General features: G+C 32.6%; 2 protein-coding genes across 3 annotated transcripts in view; both read right to left on the bottom strand.

Moving 5' to 3' along the window:
* The window catches only part of LOC136982614 (mitogen-activated protein kinase 1-like), a 71,761-nt gene extending 63,870 nt beyond the window's left edge, over positions 1–7,891 (bottom strand). Inside the window, exon 1 of one of the 2 annotated variants that reach the window (XM_067279160.1) lies at positions 7,745–7,891. In XM_067279160.1, coding sequence (XP_067135261.1) covers positions 7,745–7,863 — 119 coding nt within the window. In that variant the 5' untranslated portion in view covers positions 7,864–7,891. The remainder of the gene's footprint in view (positions 1–7,744) is intronic. The other variant, XM_067279159.1, reaches the window with a different exon arrangement.
* Positions 7,892–12,195: 4,304 nt separating this feature from the next.
* LOC136982611 (rab5 GDP/GTP exchange factor-like) lies at positions 12,196–27,192 on the bottom strand. The gene is made up of 7 exons (XM_067279155.1): positions 27,094–27,192; positions 16,739–16,811; positions 13,926–14,177; positions 13,161–13,388; positions 12,831–13,087; positions 12,552–12,758; positions 12,196–12,463 (listed from the first exon to the last, which is right to left on the bottom strand). Exons 1-7 carry the CDS (start codon positions 27,151–27,153, stop codon positions 12,269–12,271), a joined length of 1,272 nt encoding a protein of 423 aa, XP_067135256.1. The 5' UTR covers positions 27,154–27,192; the 3' UTR covers positions 12,196–12,268.
* Positions 27,193–27,492: the final 300 nt, after the last annotated feature.

Here is a 27,492-nt window from a genome sequence, read left to right as displayed (position 1 = left end):
AATATCGAATAACATTAGCAGATATTAACAGATTTTTCTTTTCTCTAATTTTAAATATCAAATACAACACAGAGATTTTGTCATTAATTTGGGCCAGATTGCAAGCAAAAAGTATATTTAATAATTATTAAGACACTGTATATGATAATCAACCAACCATCAGCCAAATTAATCGTGAAGAAATTATACTACAAATATTAAATTAGAAAACACATGATAAGAACTACCAGAGGTAGACGTTAGGTGCCATCTCATTATTACATCAGGTTCTTGGGATGTTTATATAACTGTATATGATTTTATAAAAATTGGCCACGAGAAAATTAAGTTTACAAAAATTTAAGAAAATTCTTGAGTAGACAATACATACAAATGTGACTTTTTCACTTAGCCCTTTCACACTTTTTACATATTGAAATGGACAAGTAGTCTCAAATAAAAGTTCAATTCTGCTGTAGAATTATTTTCCTCGTGTGCTTGTGAAAGGACTAAGTGAAAAAGACACATTTGTATGTATTGTCTACATACATACAAATGTGAAACAAGAATTTTCTTAAATTTTTGTAAACATGACATTAATTTTTTCACTTAGTTTTAATTTTTGTTTGTCTTTTAATTAATTGATATAGACTGTAGATATAATTTTTTTTTTATCATCAATATAGCCTATATGGCTGAGTTTTTTAGCAATATAAATATATGGTATTAATACATTAGCCACTCATTACATCATGCATGTTGGAAAAAGAAAAACCAAATGAACAATATAAGAGGTGGCACAATATAACTGATGTATAAACAACCCTGAGTCTGATATATATATATATATAGATACATAGCCAAGTGATTGCCTTAAATACTCAGGCTGTAAATTATTCTAAATTATTTACAGATCAGAGATTACTAACTTAGATAAGAGATGATGCCCAATGTCTACCTCTAGTGGCAAATTACTTAGTATTAATTATTAAAAATAGCAGATTTATAGCCCAAATATTTAAGGCAATTGTTTGGCTACATAACTGGTGTATCTATCAATCTATTTTTTCTATTTCTGATCACCATGCAAGCTTCCCTTTTTGGGAGTTATAGTTCAAACAAGACAGTTTCAAGGTTTAATGACTAAAGTAATACTGTATTTATTTGCCAGTAGAAATTCAATAGCAACCAATTTTTTTTTCTTTTTTATAACAATTATTATATTACTATATTAAAGATATTAATTTTTAAAATGTATTTTTATTTTTGTTAATTTCAAGATATGTTTTTATTAAACTGACATCAAATCCGCATTCTAAAATTAATTACTTTTCTACTGAAGAAGTTAATGATCAATTTAATTTTTCATGTATACTGTTTAACAACAGAAAATAAAATTTACAACAATACAAAGTGTATGAATTCTTCAAAACAAGCTTCTAATTTATGTATTTTATATATCCATTTCTAATAAACAGCGAGTCTTCAGCATTTCTATTTCCATAAAACTTATAGCCTATTTACTTGAATATGAAACTGGAAATATTTTACAATAAAAAAATATAACTTCTACAAAAAAGTCTGTTATTAATTATAAATAAGGAATCAATATAAATGTTTCAAAATATTACATACTAAAAAATTAGTTTAAATTCTTATCCTATGTTTACACTGAAAAAGTTGAACTCATTTAGAAATACTGTATTTCCTATAATTGTCCATCTAATTTCTATTCTGTGGTAAATGGCACCAGTTGACTTATTACACCCATATATTAATGGTGTTTGACATCAAATAATTGATTATCAATATATTTTTCAATATCAAAATCAAAAAAATGAATGACTACTAATAATATTATCAACATTCAATATTTCTGATATCAGAAATTATCAAAATTTATGAAGTTTATTAACATAATTCAAATATTTAATTCAAATTATCTTTTATATATTTCACATGAAATCTGATATATGTATTTTACATTATTTTTTCTCTCTTGGAATCATGAATTCTTCCTTCTTACAATGTCAATGTACTTTTATTGCAATAATTGTCCGCCAAAAATGAATAAATTGTCCAGTGGGTGATGATTATAGGAAATAAGGTAACCATAAGGTAATAAAGAAATAAGGTAATCATACTTAATAATAAACAAGTTTCACTATTACATTGTTCACAATAATCATGATGAACTTAGTCTACAATTTCACAAAAAAACTGAATAACAATAAAATATACTGGAATTTCTTGTTCTATTAGCCTTTATTGCTTGAGCAAAACCTGAAGCAATACTGTAATTTTCCAAGCTGGTCATAGAGAGAGGCTGAGTCACAGAATTTGGAAAAGCTTTTCCAAATTCTGTGACTCAGCCTCTCTCTATGACCAGCTTGGAAAATTACACAGTGCAATAAAATACAACAAGAACCCAAAATCCAACACAAAAAGCATGAAACATTAATTTGAAACAAATATTTTCATTAGTTTTAAAAAACCATCATCAGGTTACAAACGACATTTGAAAGTAAAATGCTATATGAAATAGCAATTTTTTAATTTTAAAGATGCCTTCTCCTGATTGGATGGAGTCTATGATGATGATATAACCACTATGGTGCTATTTTTAGGTTTCAAATAACTCTCCAAGCCTGTGTTAATGTGTTGGCATAATAGTATTATTATGCTTTATAAAGGTTAACATTTAAATTGCACTTTAGTATTATAGTCATCAAATGATATTGTAAAAACCTATACTTTGATGAGTATATACAGTATATGCACACAATGACACCTATCGTACTTATTCCAGCAACTTTATTTTAAAATATGAACGTTTTTGGTCACCTTTAGTGGCCCTCTTCAGATTACAAGCTATTCCATTTATCAATCGTTTAAAAGATAGGGAAACGTTCTACGGATATGATTTTTTAAAAAAGGATTCTACATTAACCGACAAGGATTAAATTCAAACTGTAGAATAAAGTTCACACATAGTATTAAAATGATAAATGTTACGAATAATATAGTGAGTATTAAATAAGAACAAATATTAAAAAAAAATACTTTGAATATATAAAAAACAAAATTAATAATAATGAGTAAACAAAATTCTTACTGTAACTAAATAATAAAATAAACACCACCTTTAATGATCCAGCAATAAAGATTTAAAGTGATAATAACATTTTCGACTGTCTTAAATAGCCATCTTCAGTTAAACGAACTCAAACAAAAAGAATGCAGAAAAAAAAATACAAGCAAAACAAACATTCAAAAGTTCAAAATTTTGCTTAGGAATTTATTTTTGAACTTTTGAATGTTTGTTTTGCTTGTATTCTTTTTTCTGCATTCTTTTTGTTTGAGTTCATTTAACTGAAGGTGGCTATTTAAGATAGTCGAAAACGTTATTATCGCATTAAATCTTTATTGCTGAATCGTTAAAGCTGTTGTTTATTTTAATAATAATGAGTTAAAATATAATGTTTTTTTTTGCACTTTGTAAATTATGTAACACTAGCTGACCCGGCCACGCGTTGTTGTGGCTCAAAATGTATCTATTATAAATGTATAACATTTCCCCCGTGGGGTGAATTTCAAAAAATCCCTTCTTAGTGTACAGTACATTCCCTTGACGTACCCTATTAAAACGCATCTAAAATAGTATAATAAAAGCAGAGTTCTTCACAGGAAGCCTTAATCCTGTCCCTCTCCCCCACAAGGAAATATCGAAAAATCCCTTTTTAGTGTATATTCTGTTGACGTAATCTATTAAAATGCAATTAAAAACACAAAAAACTGCATGTAAAATAGTATAAATATAAGCAGAGTTCTTCACGGTAAGCCTTAATCCTGTCCATCTCCCCCAGTACGGGGAATTTCGACATGTATATTATATAAAAACACGTGCATATTCGAATGCAACGCTGTGTCAAAATTTCAAAGGAATCGGTAGGAACAAACAAACGTTATATTTTATTTATGTAGATAGACAGAAAATGATCTGCTTCAGTCCATTCTTACAGAAAAGCATAATGCCTCACAGAAAAGCAAACTTAGGTTGTCGGAAGTTAGCGCCATCTGTTGGACATAAAAGCCTTAATCCACATATAAATATATTTTTGAAAGGGGGGAAATGGTGGTCTTCACATATGCCAGAAACCTTTGCGGAAGTGTATTAAAGAACTTCCCAAAGTTTTATGGCAATCGGATAAATGGTGTGGTAATGCATTAAGGACAAACACACACACAGACAGACATACATTCGTTTTTATATATATAGATAGATAAATGCTACAAACAAAACTCTCTTGATTTTACAGTTTACAAATATAATCATGTGAAATACTGAAAACATTCTTGTTTGTCCTTATTTTAATACTACGTGTAGGCTTTATTCTACAATTCGAATTTAATCCTTGTCGGTTAATGTAAAGTCTTTTTTAAAAACTCATATCCACAAAACGTTTCTCTATCTTTTAAATGATTAATAAATGGAACAGCCTGTAACTTGAAAAGAGCCACTAAAGGTAACTAAAAACATTCATATTTCCAAATAAAGTTGCTGGAATACATACAAAAGATGCCATTGTGTGTGTGTGTATTAAAGAGCCGCCACAAACTACAGGAAGCAAGAGCTAGTGTACTCTCGGTCGCGCTCCTAAGCCCCGCCTTTTTTCCCATGATGCTATGGGCCATTTTTGCTAGGTAAGCTACTCGAGCACGAAGCAGCCGCAAACTACACAACGTTTGCTCGCGTAACTAGTCCACATGACGTGGAATCCAGATGTGGATTGGCTATAGAACAAAGATTTTATTATAACCTATACTTGTCAGTTTTCGTTCCGTCAGTTATTATAACAGAACCTATCTGTCAGTTTTCGTTCCGAACTTTGAAACAGAATGGGAAAAATATGCCTATTAGTTAAGCTTAACTAGGCTTAAGCCTATTTATAAATAACTATTTTAATATACAACGTTTATACCATTTTCTTTTCAATACTGAATGTATTAATCATGTAATTTATGTACATCGATAAAATTCTATTATTTCTTTTTCGACGTGTGGCATGTTTATGTAGTCATCCATTTTCCGCTGCTCTCTCTTGCTAGCGTAATGCTCTCGTTGTTGAATTCTGTGAACAGCGAGAGTACTCTCGTATCGCTGCTCTAGCAAATGAAAAACCACGTGAGCAAGAAGAGAGGGGCGGAGCCTTTGACGTCATCGGTTGTGCTAGGGCACGTTTGCTAGCATTTTGCTCTCGCAAAGTGCTAGTTTGCGGCGGCTCAAAGAGTTCCAGTTAGTACGTAACTTTGATGAGAGAAATGTAATTATTAAAAATAAGCATGAAAAATTGATTTTCTTTTTTCAGTCTTCCTCACCATAGAAGACTAAATGGAATCATACAATACTGCTGGATTGTGAGCTTTAAAATGGCTAATTAATTATAAAGATATTCCACAATTTGAACTAACAAGGTCCAAACTATGGAATATCTACACCTATGTCCCTCTCAGATTTTGATGAATTTTGGTTCAAGTGTTTGATTTAATAATACAGTCATCCAAACTGTTTCAATCTATGAGTGGGTTATGACTAATTGAATGTGGAACTACTACTCATGGTAAACTAGTAAAACAGTAGTTTGGTCACATGGGTATTGATTTGCCTGAGAAGAGAGAAGCAAAGAGAAAGTCAATGGCATATTTATTATCCATGCTGTGATATTGTATCCCTCATTAAAATACCAAAACAATTTGGAAGGAGTATAGTTAAATTTTGAAATCTCACAAATAATTTTCACATTAGCTACATTACATTAAAAATTATATCAATATCCTCAAAAACACTTACATCAATACTTTAATGACACTTATAATCAGTTACATTGATAATTTAATAAAAGAAACGAAGTCTAACTGGTAAATCCAAGAAGTCATTTCATGCAGTGAGCTTATTTATTATCTCAATCAGGACAGTAACATCTAGTATATTCTCAATAGTAATTAATTTTGGCAATTACATTAATATTAATATCCTTTACTCAGGAAAGGGAGAAACAGTGTAGAAATAATAATGGCTTTCAATCTGTACACAGTGCACATATTTTATAAATCCACTTTGATCACAATCTACAGCATCACAAGACTATGCTCTATATGTGAAACAAACTTCTTTCACAATAAGAAATTTTTCTCTACAAGTCAGAACCCAGAATACCACAAGTAATGAATGAATCATAGATTTGAAAATATCAGCAGATAATCAAAAGTGCAAGAGAAATTACAACTTAAAAAATGGTTAGTTTACCTTTCCAAAATACTATTCAATTAAAGAAAGAGATAACTACTGTCTATCAGCATTAAACAGTTATTATAACATCATTACAAGCACTTTCAATGTTTTATCAATGTCATCTCCAGGCAAAGAAAAGCACGTAACTTTAGAACATTCAGATAAATTTTAAAAAATGAAACATTAAATATTTGAAAACGGAATACACATTCTCAAAGTTAAATTTAAACCTACTTAGGCACGAGAATGGCACACGCAAGGAGATATATTAGTACAAAATAACAAGATAAGCATTTATTTACATGCCATCAGTAAATTTAAAATTATGGCCAGTAGGTAATACCATACCGACGTAAATGTTAAAAGTCCAAACTTTTAAAATGTGATACCCAAATTCTTAAGAGATCTGATGTAGATTTATTACAGAGTTCCAATCTTTCAATAAATAATGCCACCCAGATAAAAGTAACTAAATTTCTATGTGTTTAGGACATGTCTACTAGAGAGGTGACTTAAGAGAGCAAAATTAGAAAAAATGCCCCACGTAGTAAGAATGGACTTTTACCGTAACTTTATAAGCGAAATCTCCTTCCGGTCAAAGTATACCTAGGTAACCCCAATGGCGGCACTATAGCTGCGCTTCCGACTGTTCGTGCTCCCGAACGACCTCCCGGAGGGGTGCCGCCGGCAGGCCGCCATGTGCTAAACGTCACTAGTTATTGATTCACGATAGTTATTGAACAAAAGAAAAAAAAGGAAACGTCTACTAAACATGTAGTTAATCTAATCTAACCTAACCTAACAGAAGTGCCGCCATTGGAGTTACCTAGGTATACTTTAACCCTCATTCCATATCAAAAAAGAATTTTTTTCCACCACACTCCTAGAAAGTTCTACGGTGCACTTGCTGTTATCCGGCGTTCGGTAAGACGGATTTGTAATTTTCTCGTTTCGGCCCAGACGTAAAATACCGCTTGCATCGCCATTCGGCCATTCTAACGGAACCAAACAAACTTCTGATTTTTCCAGCGTGGATAATACATCTCTGTGGTTGCAGAGGAGTCTGCATAAGGATTAACATCCCCTTATCGCTTTCATATATTAAGTAATGTAGATTTACATCAAATTTTATAAACTAAAACCGACCATAATAACGATCAATGCAAGTCAAGAAAAAATAATAGTGCCATAAAACAAATATGGATTTTTAAAACAGGAAATATTCCACGTATATATTTTTCCTTCCGAAAAAGTCTGCATTGTATAAATGGGAGCATGCACAAAAAATGAAATTCCCATACTTCAAAACTTCATTTACACATTTAAAATGTAGGTGATAAGAAAATTTAAAAATTAAATAATGTAAAGGTGATAAATTTTGTTGCAAGTTTAGAGAAAAAGAAATACAAAATATCGTGATTTTCATCACGAAAAACCACGTTAGTATATAAATAAGTTTACAGACATACTTACACTACAATTCCATAAGCACCTTCTCCGATATATGATAAATTAATATATCTAGGTCCTACTTCGAAAGCTTGTCCTCTTACGGTCTCTACAAATCGACTCTCGGAACTCGATCCCGCCATTTTGTTTAGGAAATCAAACGGAGACAAAAAGTAAAATACAAAATAACGTATCGAACAAAAAATATCGCCCAAAATTCCTACTCTTAATTTCAAATTTTACAATATAATTTGCATTTTTAAAATTATTATAATTACTGTTTATATATAAAAATTATTAATATATTAAAACATTTTTCATTGTTTGGTGAAAATATAATTAAAACGTTTCCGCAAGTATACATAGGCAATATGTAAAAATGTCGCGTTAAGTGGCCGAGTGGATTTTTAAGTCTTTTCGTCCTGCCAGCACTAAGAGGCCCGTTTTAGCAAACCCGTTACGGGTTCGGCTATTCCCACAATGAGGTGGTCGGGCAGTGATGGACGGGACCCGACATATTCGGACGGACCACCTTCCCGAAAAATTTCCGAGGTTTTTGGACTCGCGTAGATTCGATCCCGGGTTCCCCAGAGCGGTAGGCGTCTACCCTATAACCGCTCGGCAAGAAGGCCATCAGCCGAATGGATAAATTAGGCTGATGGAAAAAGCCACTCAACACAGGTAGTCAGTCCCGAATACGCGCCTGGCCAACGAGGAGTTTTTTAATTTTTCTCTAATGCTAGTTTTACACTGTCACCGATTCAATGTGAAACAACTAAAAGACCAGATTTCTGTAGGTGATCGGTAATCGAAAGATTTTTCGCACTTATTTCGACATCCGACGACCGGTGCACTATGGCATATTTACATTCCAATGTTGCCCAAAACTATTTTAGGGAGTATTTTGTTTTTCTATCGTGAAGGTATTGATTTTATTTAAATAAGTTGTGTCACCGCCAGAGGAATATTTTAAACCTTTTTACATGTAGAGCAAGTTGCCATATTTGGCTACTTTGCGCCAAATTTGGCTACCCTATTTTTAGTTTTGCCAGAGTCGATATCTTCTACACTGGTTCTTGCGCTCGCTCTCCAGTAAAACTAATTTCTCAGGTTACCGATAGCTGGCGTGAGAGTAGCGGTTAGGCGAGAAGTTTGTTTATCTATTAGGTAGTTTTCCCGTTTTCAAGCATTTTTCAAATTTTTTTCTACTGCTCTGTCAAAAAATCTTATTCATAATTACATTTTTTAATTTTATATCATGTATAAAGAACAAAAAAGTGTATTTGGTTTATAAAAAAAATTAATAAGATGATGATTTTAAATTACAGATAAAGATGTCGATAAATCGAAAATATAGCTATATTTTCGATTTAATTTATTCAGTTTTTAAATAGAGATCTGTTTAAAACTGTTAAAACTAATATCTCAAATACTATAGTAGAGATAACAGACTTATCACCCTGCTGCTGGCAACACAAAAATGACACTTATGTAATCTTCCGTCATTTTAACCCTACTCCTTTTTGGTTGGGGAGACGGCAGTGAAAGTAGTGGAGACTCCACGGGGAGTGTATGATTTCGGGGTTGTACCATGACGGTACGGAATCTGAAGATTTGGAATTTCCGTTGGATTCGAAGTCTGAGGAGACAATTACTTCTGTTATTCTCCTGATGGGTGACGAAGCCTCATTTTTCAGTGAAGCGAAATAAACATTTCAGATGTTGTTGGATCACGTTAGGGATTTCATGCTCTATTGAGGCGGCTGCCATAAGGGGTTTTTGTTTACCCTCCAAAGTGACCTCTCGACAGGTCCAGCGTGATAAGCGGTTCCTGACACTAATTCAATCTCTTTAATTTTCCCATTTTCGATTTGAGCAACTATCTCTCAATTTATATTATCAGAAGCCTTCATTTTTTTTCTTTTTTTTTGTAACTCTGTCCGCCCAGTGGGCACTAAGAGGGCCTCTTATAGCAAGCCCATTATGGGTTCGGCCAGGCCCACAATGGGGCGGCCGGGTGGTGAGGGACGGGGACCGACATATCCGGACGGACCACCCCCCGAAAAATTCCTGGGGATTTTTCGACCCGTCCGGATTCGATCCCGGGTCCCCCAGGGCGGCAGGCTGCTAACCTTGACCGCTCGGCCATCTGGCCGCTAGAAGCCTTCATCTAGTAATAATAGGTTAAAAAAAAAAAATTAACCCAAATGTTCAATTTTAAAATTTATAAAGGGTTAGATAAATGCGTGGAAATGCTCACGCAGTAAATTTCAAAAAATTTTATCATTTGTCTCTTTCTTCCCCGCTTCATTCCCCAACAAGGATAATAAGAACGAGACAAAAACATCCAAGATATTTGTAAGAATAAGATCTACATTCCCTCCCAGGTTATTAATGAAAAATTCATTACAAATGTTTGAATTTTGCAAAAACTGGTGCAAATGAGAATTTTTTAGAAGAGTTTTTATTTATTTTTTAAACCCACAATACATCTACAGTAGAGACTCGTTAATCGGAACCGCGGTAATCGGAATCGCCGGTAATCGGAACAATTTTCAGTCGGACTATGTTGTGCTGAATCGAACGTTTTTGATACTAGATTTACTTCTAAAGTATAATTTTTATGTTTATATATTCTTCAATATATTTATTTTGTTTGTACAAAATGAAGAAATAATTTTTAACGATACGATAGCCTCGATTATTATTATAAAAATTTTCGTTAGGCTTAAAATCGACGAAAATTCAACACGAAGCGACACGCAACGGAGAAAAATTTGAACATCGGACAAGTTAATATATTTATTCGTACATAATCGGTAATCGGAACAAATCACTAATCTGAACAACCCCAGTTTCCAATTGATTCCGATTTTCGGTTCTCTACTGTATTTATATTTTACAGTAGCGGTTGTAGAAATTGCATTACTTACTATACCAAAAAGCGTTCAACAGATGTGCGAAGTAGTGTATTTAACTCTTAGATTGTCAGAATACATTTGTATTTATTTAAGCCCGCTTATTAGTTTTTTAAATTTTTGTTTTTTATGGCATGTCAGATTGTCAGTAATCAATGTGTTTTTGTGGCAGGACTCCGAAAATTCTTTACTTATCGGAACCTGTAATATCTCGAATAATTGCGCCGATGCTGTCTTAACTTTTAAACGGTAGCTTCGATAACTGCATTATGCCAGATTGGGCAAGGATACAAACGGGTACGAAGTATGCAAGTATGAAGTTTTTTCTTCATAAACCCGATTATTAAAGCCAAACGAACTGCCGAATTATCGGGCTATAAGCTCGATGCTGCTATTAAAGCAGCCGAGGTAGACAAATGGAGAATACCAGAGAGCAAAAGAAGTACTACAATCTCGAAAACGAACTACAAAACTTTCAAGCTACAGGTGAAAAAAATAAATAACATTCATCTTTTCTTAAATGCATTAAAGGCGATTCCATCCAGGGCAGGCCCGAGAAATAGCGGGGCCCGGATGCAAGGTGTTAACCCAAAGCGGCCGCGTGGTTAGGTCTCTCGCTTCACACCGCTATGGTCTAGGGTTTGAGTGGGGGGGCTCGCTGATCCTGGTCTGAAGGCCTCGCTGTAGGATGTAGGGGCCATGATGTAAATATTGTAAGATATAATATAATGCTTAAATGATTCTAAGTTAGAAACAAACTTAATGTAGTGCTTAGACGTCAAAATAATTTCTACAAATTTTATTTTGAACGGCTGAAATTATCATTTATTGGCCCAAAAAGTGATATCGAGATAGATACACGCTCAGAGGAGGCGAAAAAATTCGAGCGAAGATAATTTTCCTATATCGAATGTTTATTTCAACATTCCGTTACAGAAATGTCTGTATTTTTCCTTTCTTTTTTAAAATACAGTATTATGTTTAATATATTTTGGCTATTTTTTTTAAAATAAAAATTAAACAATTATCTCTTTGCTATCGTTAAATCTCGTAAGGCTAAATTTTTCTATCGCTATTCGATAATAATTGCTATTTATAGATTTACGTGGCAAAATATTTCTAAATATAAATATGTTCTGGTTTGCGCTCCTACTTAGATATTACTTTTTAAAATCAAATCTTAATATAATTTTTTAACGTTTTATTTCAACAAAACGGACACTATACAAAAGTCGTCACTATCTCGAAACTATTTTTATTTTTTCTAAAATAGTATTCGAGATGCTACGCCTGCCTATATACGGTCTATAGGCCTTTATACACACTTACAAGATTTAACCATTTTGCATCAGTTTCGTATCAAAACTAATGCAAAACGATTTACTTTAACATAAGACGTTTTAAAATAATTATTTACATATCACAATTCGTAAGTTAATCGACTTTAAAAAGAGATCCAGATACAGGAAAGACTCTTCTTACATCTTTTTACTTTGGCCTAACATTTAACGAAACGACGCGTTATAATACAAAATATAAAATAAAATAACAGTGCGTAAGTTTAGAGATTCCGCGAGATTCTTAGAGAGTCGCTTTCGATTTCTCGATTGAAATTTTTCCCCGGTAGACATCACGAAATTTCCGGGATTTCGTCTATTATGACGTATTCATTAAGCACGTCTTCGATGTTAGAGACTGGAGTGTAAAACTCGTCGACTTCTACTCCTTCTTCTACGGAAGTTTCGTATTCGTGGCATAATAACAGTGTGACGGGCTCTACGGACGACAGGTGGAAAATGTCGTTAACGGATTTCGACAAGCTTTGCTAGAAAGAAACCGTAGAGGTTGATATACAGTACGTAGCAGTCAACAATTCCTTTGGATAAAATGTAAGTTTGTTTAAATTTAATTACCTTGAGTTCGTTGGCATTTTGTTTGGCATCGTCTAAAACTTTTTCTTTACGAAATTTCAAATCGTTAAGACAGTTAATGTTATTGCGCGTCACAAATGCGGCCGGACTCGACGGCACGGTCTTCGACGAAAGATATTTATCGTATTCTTCTGGAGTTAGATTTAAATTTTTGGCCGAAAAACACTGGATGCAATTCACCGCGCAAAGCTACAACAGAAAATATAACGGTGTAAAAATAATTTCGGCGCCATTTATCGCTTTTCGGAAAAATCGTCTTACCAGAGTGGTGTAGTAATATCCTTCTTCCTCTCTTAACAATCGATGGGGATGGCTGAAATTCTCCATGTATTTCAGATTTGATATTAAATACGGAGGATTTGATTTTAGAACTACGAATATGAATATGGGGAGAAAATCGTCCGCTCCTCCTTCTACCTGCGAACAAGTTTTCATTATGTCGTATATCTTTCTACTGCATTCGACGACGCAATCGATTTTATCTAGTGTGGAACTCTTGAAATTCATTTCGTTTAAATCTAAGTTTAGAAAAAGAGTTTAATTTTTCCGAAAATTCTATATTAATTTGGCTAAAAGTGAAAAGAGACGTACCCGATACGGCCGAATCCAAGATGTCTCTCACGACTTTCCCTTCCAAGTTTACTTTCGAATCCAGATGTTTCGGAGTTATCCAGTAATGGTCGTGAATTCTTTTTTGAATTCCGGCATCGTTTTCGCTCTCTTCGAAAGTAATGCATTGAAATATAACCTTATTTAATCTAGCAGTTAAATATTTCTCGATCATGTGTAAAATTTTCCACTTGTCTTCGTACGACAAAGCTAAAAACGAAATAGGATTTGCAATTTAAAATTTACTATAAAACGTAACAAAAGTTATAATTTAGGAATTAATATACTTCTCTTAACTTTAATACATTAACAATAAATTCGATTTTTACTCGTCTTTGGAAAATTGAAATGAACTTTCTAGTTTTAACAATCAATAAATGTGTCGTCCATAAAGTACAGTACTGTACGTAACGCGGATATGGATGGGTGGATATGCGTGTAATCGTTACCATTAAGACGGTTCACAAAACGTAACGTAATTCTAGGAGAATGAAATGTTTCATTTTTGTTTCCGCATTCTTTCCGTGCTTTATATGCGTAATTAATAAAACAACGAAACTTTCGGTACACCGTACCGTGTATTATTCTTCGGGACAATTAAGGAGGTCGATCGAGGATATTCGCCACGCCGTTACCTGGGTCGGGATGGTAGTCGAAAAGTGTAATAGAGTTACGCGATTTACGGACGATACCAAACATTAACAAATAAACGTAATGTTAGATTATTAAATTGGTGTAGAAACCTACATTTATACACAGGATTATTGGCCATGTGCTCCTCTGTAGTTTTGTAGAAACTCAAAACCATGTGAGAGAGTCCATTAAGCGTGTTGGTTTCGGATTCGGCCAATTTTTCAAGAAAATGCTGTAAAAGTTTTTTCACGTCGTTTTTCACTCGTCTGCTAAGTTTATATTCTTTCGATAATTTATGAAACTGTTCCGTAATTTTTTCCTCCTTTTTCAATAATTCTATTCTTTTCTGCAAATCCAACGGGTTCACTGAAAATAAATTTTACGCAATTATCACTTAAAATATAAATTTCTATATAACATATTGACGTAATATATTTATATACATAGTTGTGTAGGCCTATAATATATAACGTATAAGTAAAATAAGTTAATGTTACCCTAGGTGCCAAGATGGCGGCTCGTCTCTGATTCCAGCAAAGAAACAGTGGGACACAATTTATTAGAATAGGTTAGGTTAGAACGTGCGTCCCACTGTTTCCTTGCTGGAATCGGAGACGAGCCGCCATCTTGGCACCTAAGGTAACATTAACCGTAAAATATAAAGTTAGGATGATTAATTATCTATTAAATTAATAATTAATTACGATAGCGATAACAAAATTAAGATAATATTGAATTTACTAACTAATTTAGTTTTAATTTGAATGAGAGCGCAACTTTTTAACCAAAGAATTAGCGTTTTACCAATTGTCATTATTAAAGCTTTAAAGAACGTTTAATTAATTATGCACTATCATTGTTTAATAGTAAGGGCAAGTAATTAGAAAATAAATCGTTTATCGAGTTCTCGTCATTGCTCGATATGGCCGTGACGTACGTCATTATTGTTTTATTCAATCTGAAATACTTCGTTTTGTAGATTAGACAATTATGACGAAAACACTTCTTTTAGAAAAATCGATGAATTATTTGTTTCCTTTCGATGATTTTTGCAAGTAAAATATTTTTACGTATTTACCTGCGAGTTGACAACGTTGATTAAATTACTTGGTTAATGTTACCTGTGGTTCCAAAATGGCGGCTCGTGTCCGATTCCAGCAAACAGAAGAAAGGAAACAGTTCTAACCTAACCTAACCTATTCTAATAAATTACCATAATTATTACCAACAAAATTATTAGAATAGGTTAGGTTAGAACGTGCGTCCCCACTGTTTCCTTTCTTCTGTTTGCTGTAATCAGAGACGAGCCGCCATTTTGGAACCATAGGTAACATTAACCAATTACTTAATTATTAAATTCTGTATAAAAGTGAAATGCGACTCATTCTACGGACTTGCTCGATCAGAATTGAATCTAATGGATGAAGTTCGTAGTGATTTTCAATACAAATTTAATATTTTAAAAATTTTGCAGATTATATCATACATCAGATTTATAAATGCAATAAAACATTTTAAAATACGTAATAAATTAATTCGGTTTTAAAATATTAAAAAGTTAAGATAGTCGTGTGTAAATATCAACATGTGGGATAAGATTAAGCGTAACACTTCACAGTTCATTTTTATTCAATATCTCCTCTATTATACTTTAGAGATTTCAATTTTAACTGTTTAAAACTGTAGAGTAAAAGAAACGGCGCATAAAAATATAGCAGAAAATTGAAAAGGGTCAAATTAATTATCCTCGTCTACGTTTAAAACAAAACGATTAAATTAAACGAAAAATGAGAAAAATTCGATATAAAATACAGCGATAAAGATTGAATATAACGAGATAATGATAACTTTTGTTGACAGATTATAATATTTAAAAAAATTAAATCAATTTTTACAAAAATATACTTTCTTCGTCCTTGTAAATTGGCCTTTAATCTACAATATATCATGCAAAACATGTGCGCCCTATAATATAAGATATGAAGGGGCGATAAAGTCGGCGCGTTAAATGAATACGAGTTTAGAAAACTTGGACAAACGAATAAATTAATAAAAAAAATATTCTTGCAACGGTTTTAAATATTTGATCGTCCTTTCGTACGAAAAGCCACCCGCTTGAAAATACAAAATTTCGAATTCAAAAATAATATAGATTTTATAAATAATGACTAAGAGCTTATCTGCATCTTTGCGCAATATTTTAAATTACTCTTTATCCAACTGTAAATCTGTAGTAGTCCATTTATGTACCAATAGGGAATATCTTTTATCGGTCATACGCAACTTTTATCGATTTCAATTTCCCTGTTTATACTTTTTCTTTATAACAATGACGCGTTTGCCTGTTTATAAATTAACGACGTTATATTTACGCGAAAAAGTAAACGGTTACGCTACGTAACTGCGATGTTTAAGTTTAAAAGAAGGTTGTCGAGATGTAAATAATAACAAATGCCACGTCAATACCACGAAATCATTGTACAAATTACATTACATTTCGACGGTGTTGACGAAACAAACGTAATTTGACTTTTCGAGTAACAAAACACCGGATAATGTTGGCGTTACACACGTTACAAAAATGTAACCAATATTATTACGCGATAGATTTTTATTATATAGTTTTATAAATATTTATCCTAATAAAATGCGTGACGTATAACACTACCTCGAAAATGCCTACGGTTATCTACATATAAAATCGAAACGGTATTGAATAACGATTATAGGCCACTAGAGTAAACTGATATAGGTGTAACGCGTTGTATAGTACAGTACATTTATATTCCCTTCTACACAGCGACTACAGGGTCAAATTATACTTCCTAATTTATGTATCAATTTTTAATACAATTTTTAAAAAATCGATAAAACGAGATTGAAATACAGACTTATTTTTTAATTGTTTTTTTCGAATCAAAGCTTACCTTTTGTATTAATCATGCTGGAAGAAGTCTTTCTTTTCGTCCTGTCCGCTTCTATATCGAAGTCCGGCTGAATCTGCGGAATTTAAAAACGAAAAGGTAAGAATGCTAAATTCGATACTCCATTCAAAACGGGAAATTAAATACGTACTAATTTTCTGCAAGCGACTTAATGTCAAAAAAAGTCTGTTTGGTATATAAGAATTTTTATAAATGTTATCTTTGTTGACATTTACGGGCTTACTCGAAAACAAAGACGGGATCACGTTGTAAATATTACAACACACGAGCGTTAACTAATACACGATGAGTTAGAAGTTAATCCTTGATTGATAAAATTATGTTTTACCCTTTGTACTCTTATAAAAGATAAGATTGTTTTCATTTGTCAAATACAAAAGAATGACGTCACGTCATTCTTCCTGCGGGATAACATGCTAAAATATTTCATCTATTTTAAATGAATTTTTGTATAGAAAAACGTTTTTTATTTTTATATCTCCGTAGAAGAATTAAGACTTTAAGAAGTTAGAGTACAGTTATCCCTTGATAATCCGACAAGTACGGGACCAAAGGGGTGTCGGATTACAAAAAGTTTCCGGATTACCGAAAGTGACTACATATTTGGCATTGTTTTGCTAGCAGTAGCCTACAATATTCCTACATTTTACGAGTAAAATGCTGCCTAGGTTAATATGGAAACGAAACACCCATTTCGGTTAACTAAAACATGTTTATTAAAAGAAATATGGAAGCCAATAAATGTACGTACAGTATGTATAGACATAAATAATACAGTGCGTACAGAACTGCTCACGAAAAACACAAGAAATGTGTGTCATCGTGTAAGAATTGGGTGGAGAGATTCGTGTCGCAACATGCTTCTATGCAAGCAGACACGTAACGGGACGGGGACTACGGTGACCTTGACGGAGGTGCGTCGGACTACCAAGGGACAAACTGTATATGGAAAATTATAAACTTTAAATACTTAACTGACACTCGAACAAACACGAATTAGCTTTATAAATTTCTGTTTGAATTTATTTCATTAGGATTATATTATTCGAATTCATATTATTTTACAGATAGATAGATGTGTTTTCTCTTGCGTGTTCTCTGGCGTAGCTAACCAAACACTGGTTATCCGACTATATTTCACGTCATCACTTCCAGTTTATATTGTTTCCGCAAAATCGCTTCGTTCATCCGTTAGTAAATGGCATTCTCGACAACCTAAGTTATTAGTTTTTCAACCGAAACGATAAAAACCATTCGACGAACTTCTGTCATAGTCGACAAAGCCCGACGGAAATGCCGTAACAAATTATTTCGGTTAAACGAAAATTTCTACAGACAGGCGAAAACACGTCTACAGAATTACTTCAGACAATTTTCTTTCGTCTTCAGAAGAAATAAGTCCCAGAGGAACCATATTCCTTAACTATCCAAAAGGAAACACGTGTTTGCCCGCGAGGTTTAACGGGGACGTTGACAAAATTTCCCTAACGATTTTTACAGATATCTAACTTAATTGAACTTGCAAGTTAGTTAACATAACTAAGTATTTAGGATGCATATTGATTTCCTAATTATTTTCTTGTAAGAGTAGAACCTCAAAATACACCTGTTTTAACAAACTGTATTGTTATTACGTGTTGGCAATGACTATTAATATTAGGCCTATTAGAAATCGATGAATATCGGTTAAAAGAACTCAGATAAAATTATCATTAATATAAATAAATACGTATTTTTTTTCTATTACCAGTTTTGCAGATATACAAGAGCAAATCTCTCGAACTTTTTCAGTTTTGTAAGTGTGATAACGAGCATTTGATAATTAAATGCCATACATTACGATAAAAACTAAATAATAAATAACTTTTACAGAATTTATCGATTACATTATATATAATAACAAATAATTCAGATTCATAAATAAAAATAACTTAGTATTAAAATTATTATAAATACTTACGTTATCAGATTTTAAGCCTACGTTGAATGGGATTTTTAAAAATAATAATAAGAATTTCTAATATTCCTAATGTCAATTAAATAATGTATATATCCAATATATATACAATATAATTCTTTGTGAGGTAATTTCCAATTATAATAGACCAAAAAGGCTAGGAACAGATCTTGTTGTCAAGCTTAAGGCAAGAAAAGGCTCGTGACTATCCGTGTTTCTGTAAGAGTTGCTTAGTCACTATGGTCATTTGTGTAGCCAATGACTTATGAACGTGTGACCAGAAATCGTCATTCCAATTCTAAGACAAGAGAAAATCTTACCGAAAATCGAATTAATGTACCACGGTAGAAGCTTCCGTTTCCGGCATTTTGGGCCGATATCGGAATCGTTAAAGTTGTGACAGATTAAAAAGGAAAATTCTGGGGATAACCAGAGACAAACAGAAAGAACGTATTCGTTTAGCATATTTATAAAAATATTTTCATAAACTATGCGTAGTGTAACTCGTTTTAAGCAAGAGAAATATTTAATAACTAAAGATAAGACCATTCTGCTATTTCTCCAAATAATTTACTTAAAATATTGATTATAATAGCAAATAAAATTTATCTGCGTTACATTTAAATAGAAGTAGAAATTTGTTTTCTATGCTAGTTTTTATTATAATTATTTTATTTAATAAATAAATTTATTTCCGAAAAAATTTCTCTCTAGTAATAAGAAGTCGATGAACGATATATCATAGATAATTGTTAAACAACACACAGCATTTTTGTCACGCTGCATAATTATAATGTTGTAATTTCAATATTGTATTTAAAAAACATCTAATAATAAATGATTAATAAATGTGCAATATCTTTCGAGATTTAAGAAAATATATCCAGATATTCGTTTTATATAGAAAAATGTTAACCTTTCGACATTTCTTCGTGAATTCGACCTTTAACATTTTGAAAACGTTTATTCTATTATTATTTTTTATACAAATAAATATTTTGGCAAAATCTCTTTGTCGTAAACAAACTGTTAATCTTATTTGTTTCCGCGTCATTACTGATTTTTCATTGTAATTCGAACAATTGTTAAAATCTGTTCGATACAGTCGTGTTATACGTCTGACGTGTGATTTGTGACTTCAGTTACGCAAAGCGTTACATACGGAATGCTTCGGTGTATTTCATTTTAATAGTATGAATTTTAAATCGAACGAATATATTTCTGGAAGAAATCACACGTCTACAAAGAGCTGAATTTCTTTTTCGTAATTTCGCCCGATTTGCTGAAAATTAAAAATGTATTCATAACTTATAACAAATAGAGAGAGCCAAAATGTGATATTAAAATCGGTATCACATTTTACTTTTCCAACTGTTATACATAACAGAGAGAAAGTATGGCCAATCAGATAATATTTTATAATTTGATAAAAGCCTCTGCAGTTTCTAATAAGGATTTTGGAAAATAAAGCCTTTCGCTTTAATTGAAACGAAACCAAACGAAGAGAGTTTTAAGTAGACATTTATTGTGGTTCATAATCCGCGTATAAAAGCGTAAACGGATATAAAATCTAACGTAATCTAAATATTAAACTAATGTATTTAATTAAAATTCACCCAAAATTTAAAATTTACGGCACTTTACTTGCTAAAAGAATGTATATTACTACTGTTTTGGATAAAATGCGACAGAAAAATTTTAAACGTTGTCCTCTCTTTGCAATCGTTGAGCATATACTCCTTTAATTTCGATACACTGAAAATAATAATAATAATATATTTCCTCATAAAGGGAAAGTTTATCTTCGTTGTAAGATAATACAACTAAAAAAATTCTCAGTGAAAAGTTGTCTTCTGTAGAATTAGAAAGGAATGAGTTATTCGAGCGATGTTAACGCCCGGAATTAAATATTTGATGCGAATTACATGGAATCTACAATTCGGTGCTCTCCTATTACGTCGGATGACGTAATGTTCCGAACGTTTATTCCCACATTTTAGTTAATCGTTCCTAAGTATTCGTAATTAACAGGAGATACGTTTTCCTTTTGAAGAAACGAACGTTTCTCGCTCGTCTCTTGTTCGTCAGCCATTTTGTAAAATCAATTTATTTCATTATTTGCAGTTTATATATATATATATATATATATAAATTTTATATAATTAACCATATTTTTAAAAGTTTTTCATATTGGGTGAAACTTCAGCGACTTACTGAACTTAGAAAATATTACTATACTTCAGTCGGGAGAAATGTTAGAGTTTTTATCGATTTCAATCATTATAAATAGCATAAATAATAAGAATAAAAGCAGACAAAATATTACAAAAGTAACAACGATATGCTAAATTTATTTTTATGCAAACACTCGTAAAAATAAAATTTTATTTAAAATTCTAAGAATTTGAATGATTCGCATCCACTTCGTCGTTTCTAAGCGGATTATCACCCGCGACTAGAATCAGAAACAGTGCCGTAACTAGCCATCCCTATGCCCTGTGCAAGAATTTACATTTAAGCCCCTTAATTAATTAGGTTTGGGAAAATAATAAAACAAATACATGCATTTTGGGCCCCTTTTCCTGTGCTGATGCACCTATTGTCCCTGCCCAGTTACACGGCAGGGACCATAGGTCCCTGCCGTGTAACTAGGCAGGGACGAAAATAATGATTTCTGAATCAGTGCTGATTCAGAAATCATTATTTTCGTCACGGAATGCGCGGATTTTAAAATAATTCGACTTAAGTACACCATCCGTAATGCATAAAGGGGAGATAACGATATTTATAAAAGCTGTTTTAAAAGTTTAATTAATAAATGATTTCAGAAGCGTAACGTATTTCATACAATATGTAAACATGGAAATGGACAAAGTAAAAAAAAAAAAACCTGCGAAAGAATCCCTCTTTCATCATCTATTTTTTCATTAACAAATTAAATTTTATTCTCAGAAAATGTAGATTATTAAATTAATTTTGCATTATTCATTATTTTCACGTCCGACGACAGTTAAAAATGCTTTGGCCGAAACGTGTCATTAATACGTAACAGGTTAAAGTTAATTTATTCTTAAATAAAATAATTACAATTTATGACTTAATTAACGAAAATTGATTTTCGTAATATCGTTACTTCGATACCGCGATACGATGCGCGGACTTTTTTATTTTTATATTTTTATTATTATCGAATGTTTCATCTAAAATTGATTCGATAATGAAATTCAGTAAACTGGTTTCCATGGTAACTATCCCGTCAGGTGTAATCCGGATACACCCCGCCCTTATTCGATAAAGTAACTCGTAATCGAGAAAACCGGATCGGTACCTTTCGGTCCGATTGTAAATTTGATGTATTTTCATTATTCACGTTTTTTACCGGAACATTCTCGTGTTTTTAAGTGTATTATAACGGATCCGAGTATTATTATTATTATTTTCCAGATAGCCGTTAATTAATCGATAATCAAAAATAAAGGATTCGATTATTCGCTATAATTTAGTAGACACGACGTTAAGTAAACTAAAATAAGTCTAACACAAGAATGTAGAATGGCAGAAAAGTTCCGAATGACTCTTTTGGAGTAAACGTAAAAATGGCGGTTAAAGTGGGAAAAAAAGGATAACGCTGATTAGTACTCGATTCAGTCATTAGATGGCACTATAGTGAAACAGGTAAAAAAAAAAAAAGAATTGTTTCGGGTATTATATCGATAATTATTACAAACACCAGCCAGAACAATAACCAGGTGTCGTTCGTACGATTTACGGAACGTTTTGATATTTCATCAGTTAAAAGAAGTTTTTTTAATTAAAAAATAATAATAATCTTAACGATTTTAATTCGTTTTGGGGTAAATTTTTGTTCGACTTGTTGCTAATTCTGCAACGAGTAAAATCTACAGGGAAATCGCGTATCGACCGATTGTCATTAATTTAATGCATCTTTTACTATTGGTTTGCGAATTTTCATTACAGCGATCGCGCTAAAGTGAATTCTGTTTGTTGATAAATCCACGGCAGAATAAAAGTCTTTTTCTCGTGTTGAATTCTTTAAACGTCTTTATTAACGCGGTGCCATTATAGTTGCGAAAACGATTTATCCAAACCGTAAAATTTGATTTATATTAAGATTTTCTTTTGTTTTTTCTTGGGTTTATGTTTAATTAAATTAAGTAGCTTTAATAAATGACAAATTCGTACTATGCGCGTTACGAATAGGCTTATCATTTGCTGATTGTTTAGAATAAATTATAAATTGCGAACATTAAGTTATATTTTATAATTCTAATTGTAAACCAATTAAAAATTTGAGTTGTAATTTTACATTGCAATAGAATGCTGATTAAGTACAGTAGAGCATCGATTATCCGACTTAATTGGAAACTGGGGTTGGTCGGATAACTGAAAAGTCGGATAACCGAAAAGTATGAAAAAATACATTATTAGTATAGTGCAGGGGTGGCCAACAAGTCGATCGCGATCGACCGGTCGATCGCCAAGCCAATTTTGGTCGATCGCTAGCGATGTCTTGACTTAATGTATTATATTTGTAACCGAACGCAACTGTATGCATGCAGTTATGACTCGACTCATAAGCAGTGACTGCACTTCGTACTGAAACAGCGTATAAACATAGTATGTATTTCACACTTCCCCCTCCCCACTTAGACTATGCCTATGACAACAAGTCGATCGCGACACATTTTTACGATAAAAAGTAGATCTTATGTGCACAAAAGTTGGCCACCCCTGGTATAGTGTATTAGGCCTGGTTTAAATACCAGCCTCCCTTCATAGTTGAGCCAGTGCTGCCAGCTAAAACATGCAAAAATTTAACAAAAATAATATTAAAGTAGCCAAGACATAACCAAATATTGTAGCGCCACATCACTAGCGGACATTTGAATTTGCCGATTAGAACGCGGTCGGTTAACCGATAAGTCGGTTAATCGGGAGTCGGATAATCGATGCTCTACTGTAATTCTATTTGATAATTCGACGGAAAATAAATTTTTGCAACTCCTTAACTCCTAACTAGAAGCCAGTTTTCCGTAGAAAGTCCTCCCGGAAGACACCCTCTTTGGCATATGATCCTTGTATTGCGTTGCTATACCTCAACCATCTATCCCTCCACTTTCTCCTTGGCAGATCTGATCGCCTATGGGATGGAAGAAGATGGACTCGGATGGATCCATCGATCCGATTAAAACTTAATATGCCAATTGAACTACGACATACATAGATAGCCTACTCAGAAACTTTTGTTGGGGGCTTATCTTATATTATTCTTTCAATTACTTTTCCGGCTCTGTTATAGGCCTATATAACAGAGGGAAGAGTGTGTGTGTGAGTGTGTGTGTGTGTGTGTGTATTAGCACGATTTTGTTTGCCTTCTTTTAAACTTAATAACTCCCGTGCTTTAGGTCGAAAATTTCTGAAATTTTGCAAGGAAGGTTTTGCAATAGAGAGATTTGTGCTAGTAAAATTTGGTGGTTAAAGGTGAAAGGGTGAGAAGATAAAGGAAGTCGTGTAGGATCGGACTTAATGACGATTTTACTCCTTATTAGCATTTACATTTTTTTAAAAAAAGCCCGTCCCTATCCTCGAAATTAAGTTTTTTTTTTCCATTTTATAATAATTAAAAATATAAAAAGTTTTTAATAATAAATATCGTAACAGATGGCGCCACGAACGCACTTTTAAATGTTGCAGGGAAAGTTAAGCAACTCGTTGCTAGATTTTTTATTCAAAATATACACGTTGTAATCTGCACGTTATTAACATATACAAATATAAGTTAATACATACTAAGAAGCCTATCCCACACTTTTTTAAGTAGCGTGCGAACCAACCTTTTCAAAATTAAAATGTGTAAAGAATCGATTAAAATCGGCAGAAAACACTACGTAACTATTTAAATTGTTTTTCAACGCGATATAAATATTTGTTTATTTTTTATTTTTGGTACCGTTAATGTATGGCTGTATTTTATCATTTTATAATGAATAGCCTACATAATGTTTTTAAATATTTTGTCTTTTATGTACTAATTTACGAAATGAGACATTTTTAGACAACGAAGACAGTAGGAAGGAACAAATTAAAAAGGTGAAAAGCGTAAGAAAGAAAGGTAGAGAAAAACCGTGGTAGAATGTAATAGGACAAAAAGCAGCGAGGAAGTGTCGTAGATGTTTGAGGAAATCACAGCGATTTATTTAGTGATTTTGTATCGCTAACTCTAATGTATAATTGTATCGTGAGAACATTTGAAAAGAACAAAGAACAGAAGAAGGAAATGTCAGTATACCGAAAGTGAAAAGAAAGTACTGTAATCAAAAATATTAAACAATAAGTCAGAGCAACTGGCAAAACGAGGAAACTGAACGGGGGGGGGAAATAACGAAGAAAGGTTATTTTAATTACAACGGTGAAATGGTTAAAGAAGAATTTAAAAGAACTAACTAAATTTAAATGTAGAAAATTCAAATCGACATAATTAAATGTTAGTAGTATTAAAATAATCAAAAAAGGTATTCGATCCGAATTAATTATTTTAAAAATTATAAGGCTGCGGGTCGGTTTCGAATCAGGATTTTTGTGGGCAACGGTTGCTCGATCCGAGCGAACGAATCGAAAGAATGGCGGCGGAAGATGTCCCGCGAAAATTTTGCCTTTATTTCGATGAAAAAATAACACGGCCAACCCCGATATAGAGCTACCCTGGCGTAACGCTATAAACACACCGGAACAGATGCGGTAACGTACACTACAATATAAACTAAAGTATTTTAGTGTCAAATCTAAAATGTAGAAAAAAATTCATTCGATACTCAAATGAGAGGCAGAGTATAGAAGTAGTCATATGTTTCTCTCGATAAATTTTCTCTTACTTTTATATAGACCTATTTCTTTTTTTATGTTTTCATTATAAACGTTTCCAATTCCCGAAAAACATTAACTCGGCTCTGAAGGACGACGGAAAGCAATGGGCAAAATGGAAGCCGACTAAACAAGCTCCAAAATGTTTTAGATTAAGAATATTTCTATCGGTGTTATTTACATTTCCTGTGTCGGAAGATGGTTCTCTCCAGAGAAGAGTCGAGATTCTTGTCGACCATCGTCGCGGATGCATTATATTTCCCTAAAGTTTGTATTATATCGAGGGGATGTTATTTCCACATCAAGCGTAAGCTTGCGGCGCGGGCCCCGTTAATATTTTTTCCAAAAGGCCCTCGAATAAAATTATCTCGAAAATGATTAAAGGAAATGTTATTCTAACGATATTTTCGTTTTAAAACATTCAAATACACGAAATGCACGTAACTCGGGTGGAGTTTTCTATTAGGAAACGGACTTTTTTAAGACACTTAAATATTCTACTTCGTTTTTCATAATAATCTTTCTCAATAATAAAAAAACAATTGCATTTTATCGCGCGAGCTTAATTAATAAACGTAATTAGTTTAATATTAAAAAGGGATTAAAACGAATTAACGCGAAAGAATTTTATGAAAATTGTATAATATTGTCGAAACTATTTATTGGATAGGTCAGATTATACAAGGGACAGAATGTTTTCGTTCACACGCACTCCCAAACATCTGTGGTTCAATAGCGTCATTCAATATTCGACACCGACTATCGTCGTCTTCGTAACTATAACCGGCCAACAACTAGAAATTGCACTTTTACATTATTTATTAGTTATTCATTAGAAATGTAAAGCATTTTTCCATCCCTTTCCGTAACGTAAGTACCGACCTATATTCCGTACACAACAGTTATCGATAATCTTAAAAGGTTTTAGATTATTTTATTTTAGTTTGGGTAATAAAAATCGCGACGGAATTTTACTCGAAACATAAATAACTCGTGGACGAGGTTTAAGTGGGTCATCGATAAATTCATTACCGTTTAGAATTTTTAATCGGAAAGCCATCGGAGATTTCGCCGATTGCCAATTTGCATCGTATCTTAACGTCTTATTCTCCGGAATATCCGGAAAGTGGCCGAAACCAATCACCAGAATTCGATATAATATTTTTAAAAATTCCGATAATACCGCGCCGTATTTTCTACATTCGACAATAGAAATAAATTTAAAAAAATTAGAATTAAAAAGAATTGACTGTGATGTAGATATAAAAATTCTAAAACGTCACTTCCTCGGTAAATATCGCATAAAACACGTAGAATGTCTACCGAAACGATGTGTAGAAACGTATAATTCGTAGAGAAAATGTACGGTCGTAAATATACGGACGACGTCGGAAAAGCATTTTCCGTGGGACTTTCACGTGACACACAATGTTAGAAAGGTTCTTCACGCGAAAACATTAATCGAACGGATAAATACAGCCAAGTGCTTACAACTTACCTTGAAAGGAAACGGCAGTAAAGTGTTCGACGTACACGTAACGAACGAATTTCTGAACATATCGGGAATTTAAAACTGGTAAAATAAACGTAATAAATGCTTTTACGAATCTTTTAATTGTTTAGAGTATTCCGCTTCGGAAACCTTTGTAGACCGTGTTCGAATTAGCCATGCTTAATTTATTAAATCGCGTGTCAATGACTTAAAAAGTAAATGGCGGCGTGACGTCAAACAGATGTCAAAACTACGTCATGACCCACTTCTAAAAAAACAATGTCCGTTTTAAATAGAATATATTTATATTTGTTTTCTTATAGCGATAGACGGTCGACTAAATATACTTCCGAGCAGTAAACAAAATACAAAATAGATGGGCAATTTTTGCATAAAAATACTTTT

This window comes from Centruroides vittatus, unplaced genomic scaffold (assembly GCF_030686945.1).
Source record: "Centruroides vittatus isolate TY-2023 unplaced genomic scaffold, ASM3068694v2 contig_854, whole genome shotgun sequence".
NCBI classification, from domain to species: Eukaryota; Metazoa; Arthropoda; class Arachnida; order Scorpiones; family Buthidae; genus Centruroides; species Centruroides vittatus.
This window is presented reverse-complemented; position numbering and strand designations above follow the sequence as displayed.

Excerpts from the sequence above, each read along its gene's own strand:
- LOC136982611 (XM_067279155.1), bottom strand. The coding sequence starts at position 27,153 with ATGTTCAGAAATTCGTTCGTTACGTGTACGTCGAACACTTTACTGCCG. Across the intron at positions 14,178-16,738 it reads CAGCATGATTAATACAAAAG|TGAACCCGTTGGATTTGCAG; the intron begins GTAAGCTTTGAT and ends ATTTATTTTCAG. Across the intron at positions 12,464-12,551 it reads AAAATGCCAACGAACTCAAG|CAAAGCTTGTCGAAATCCGT; the intron begins GTAATTAAATTT and ends GTTTCTTTCTAG.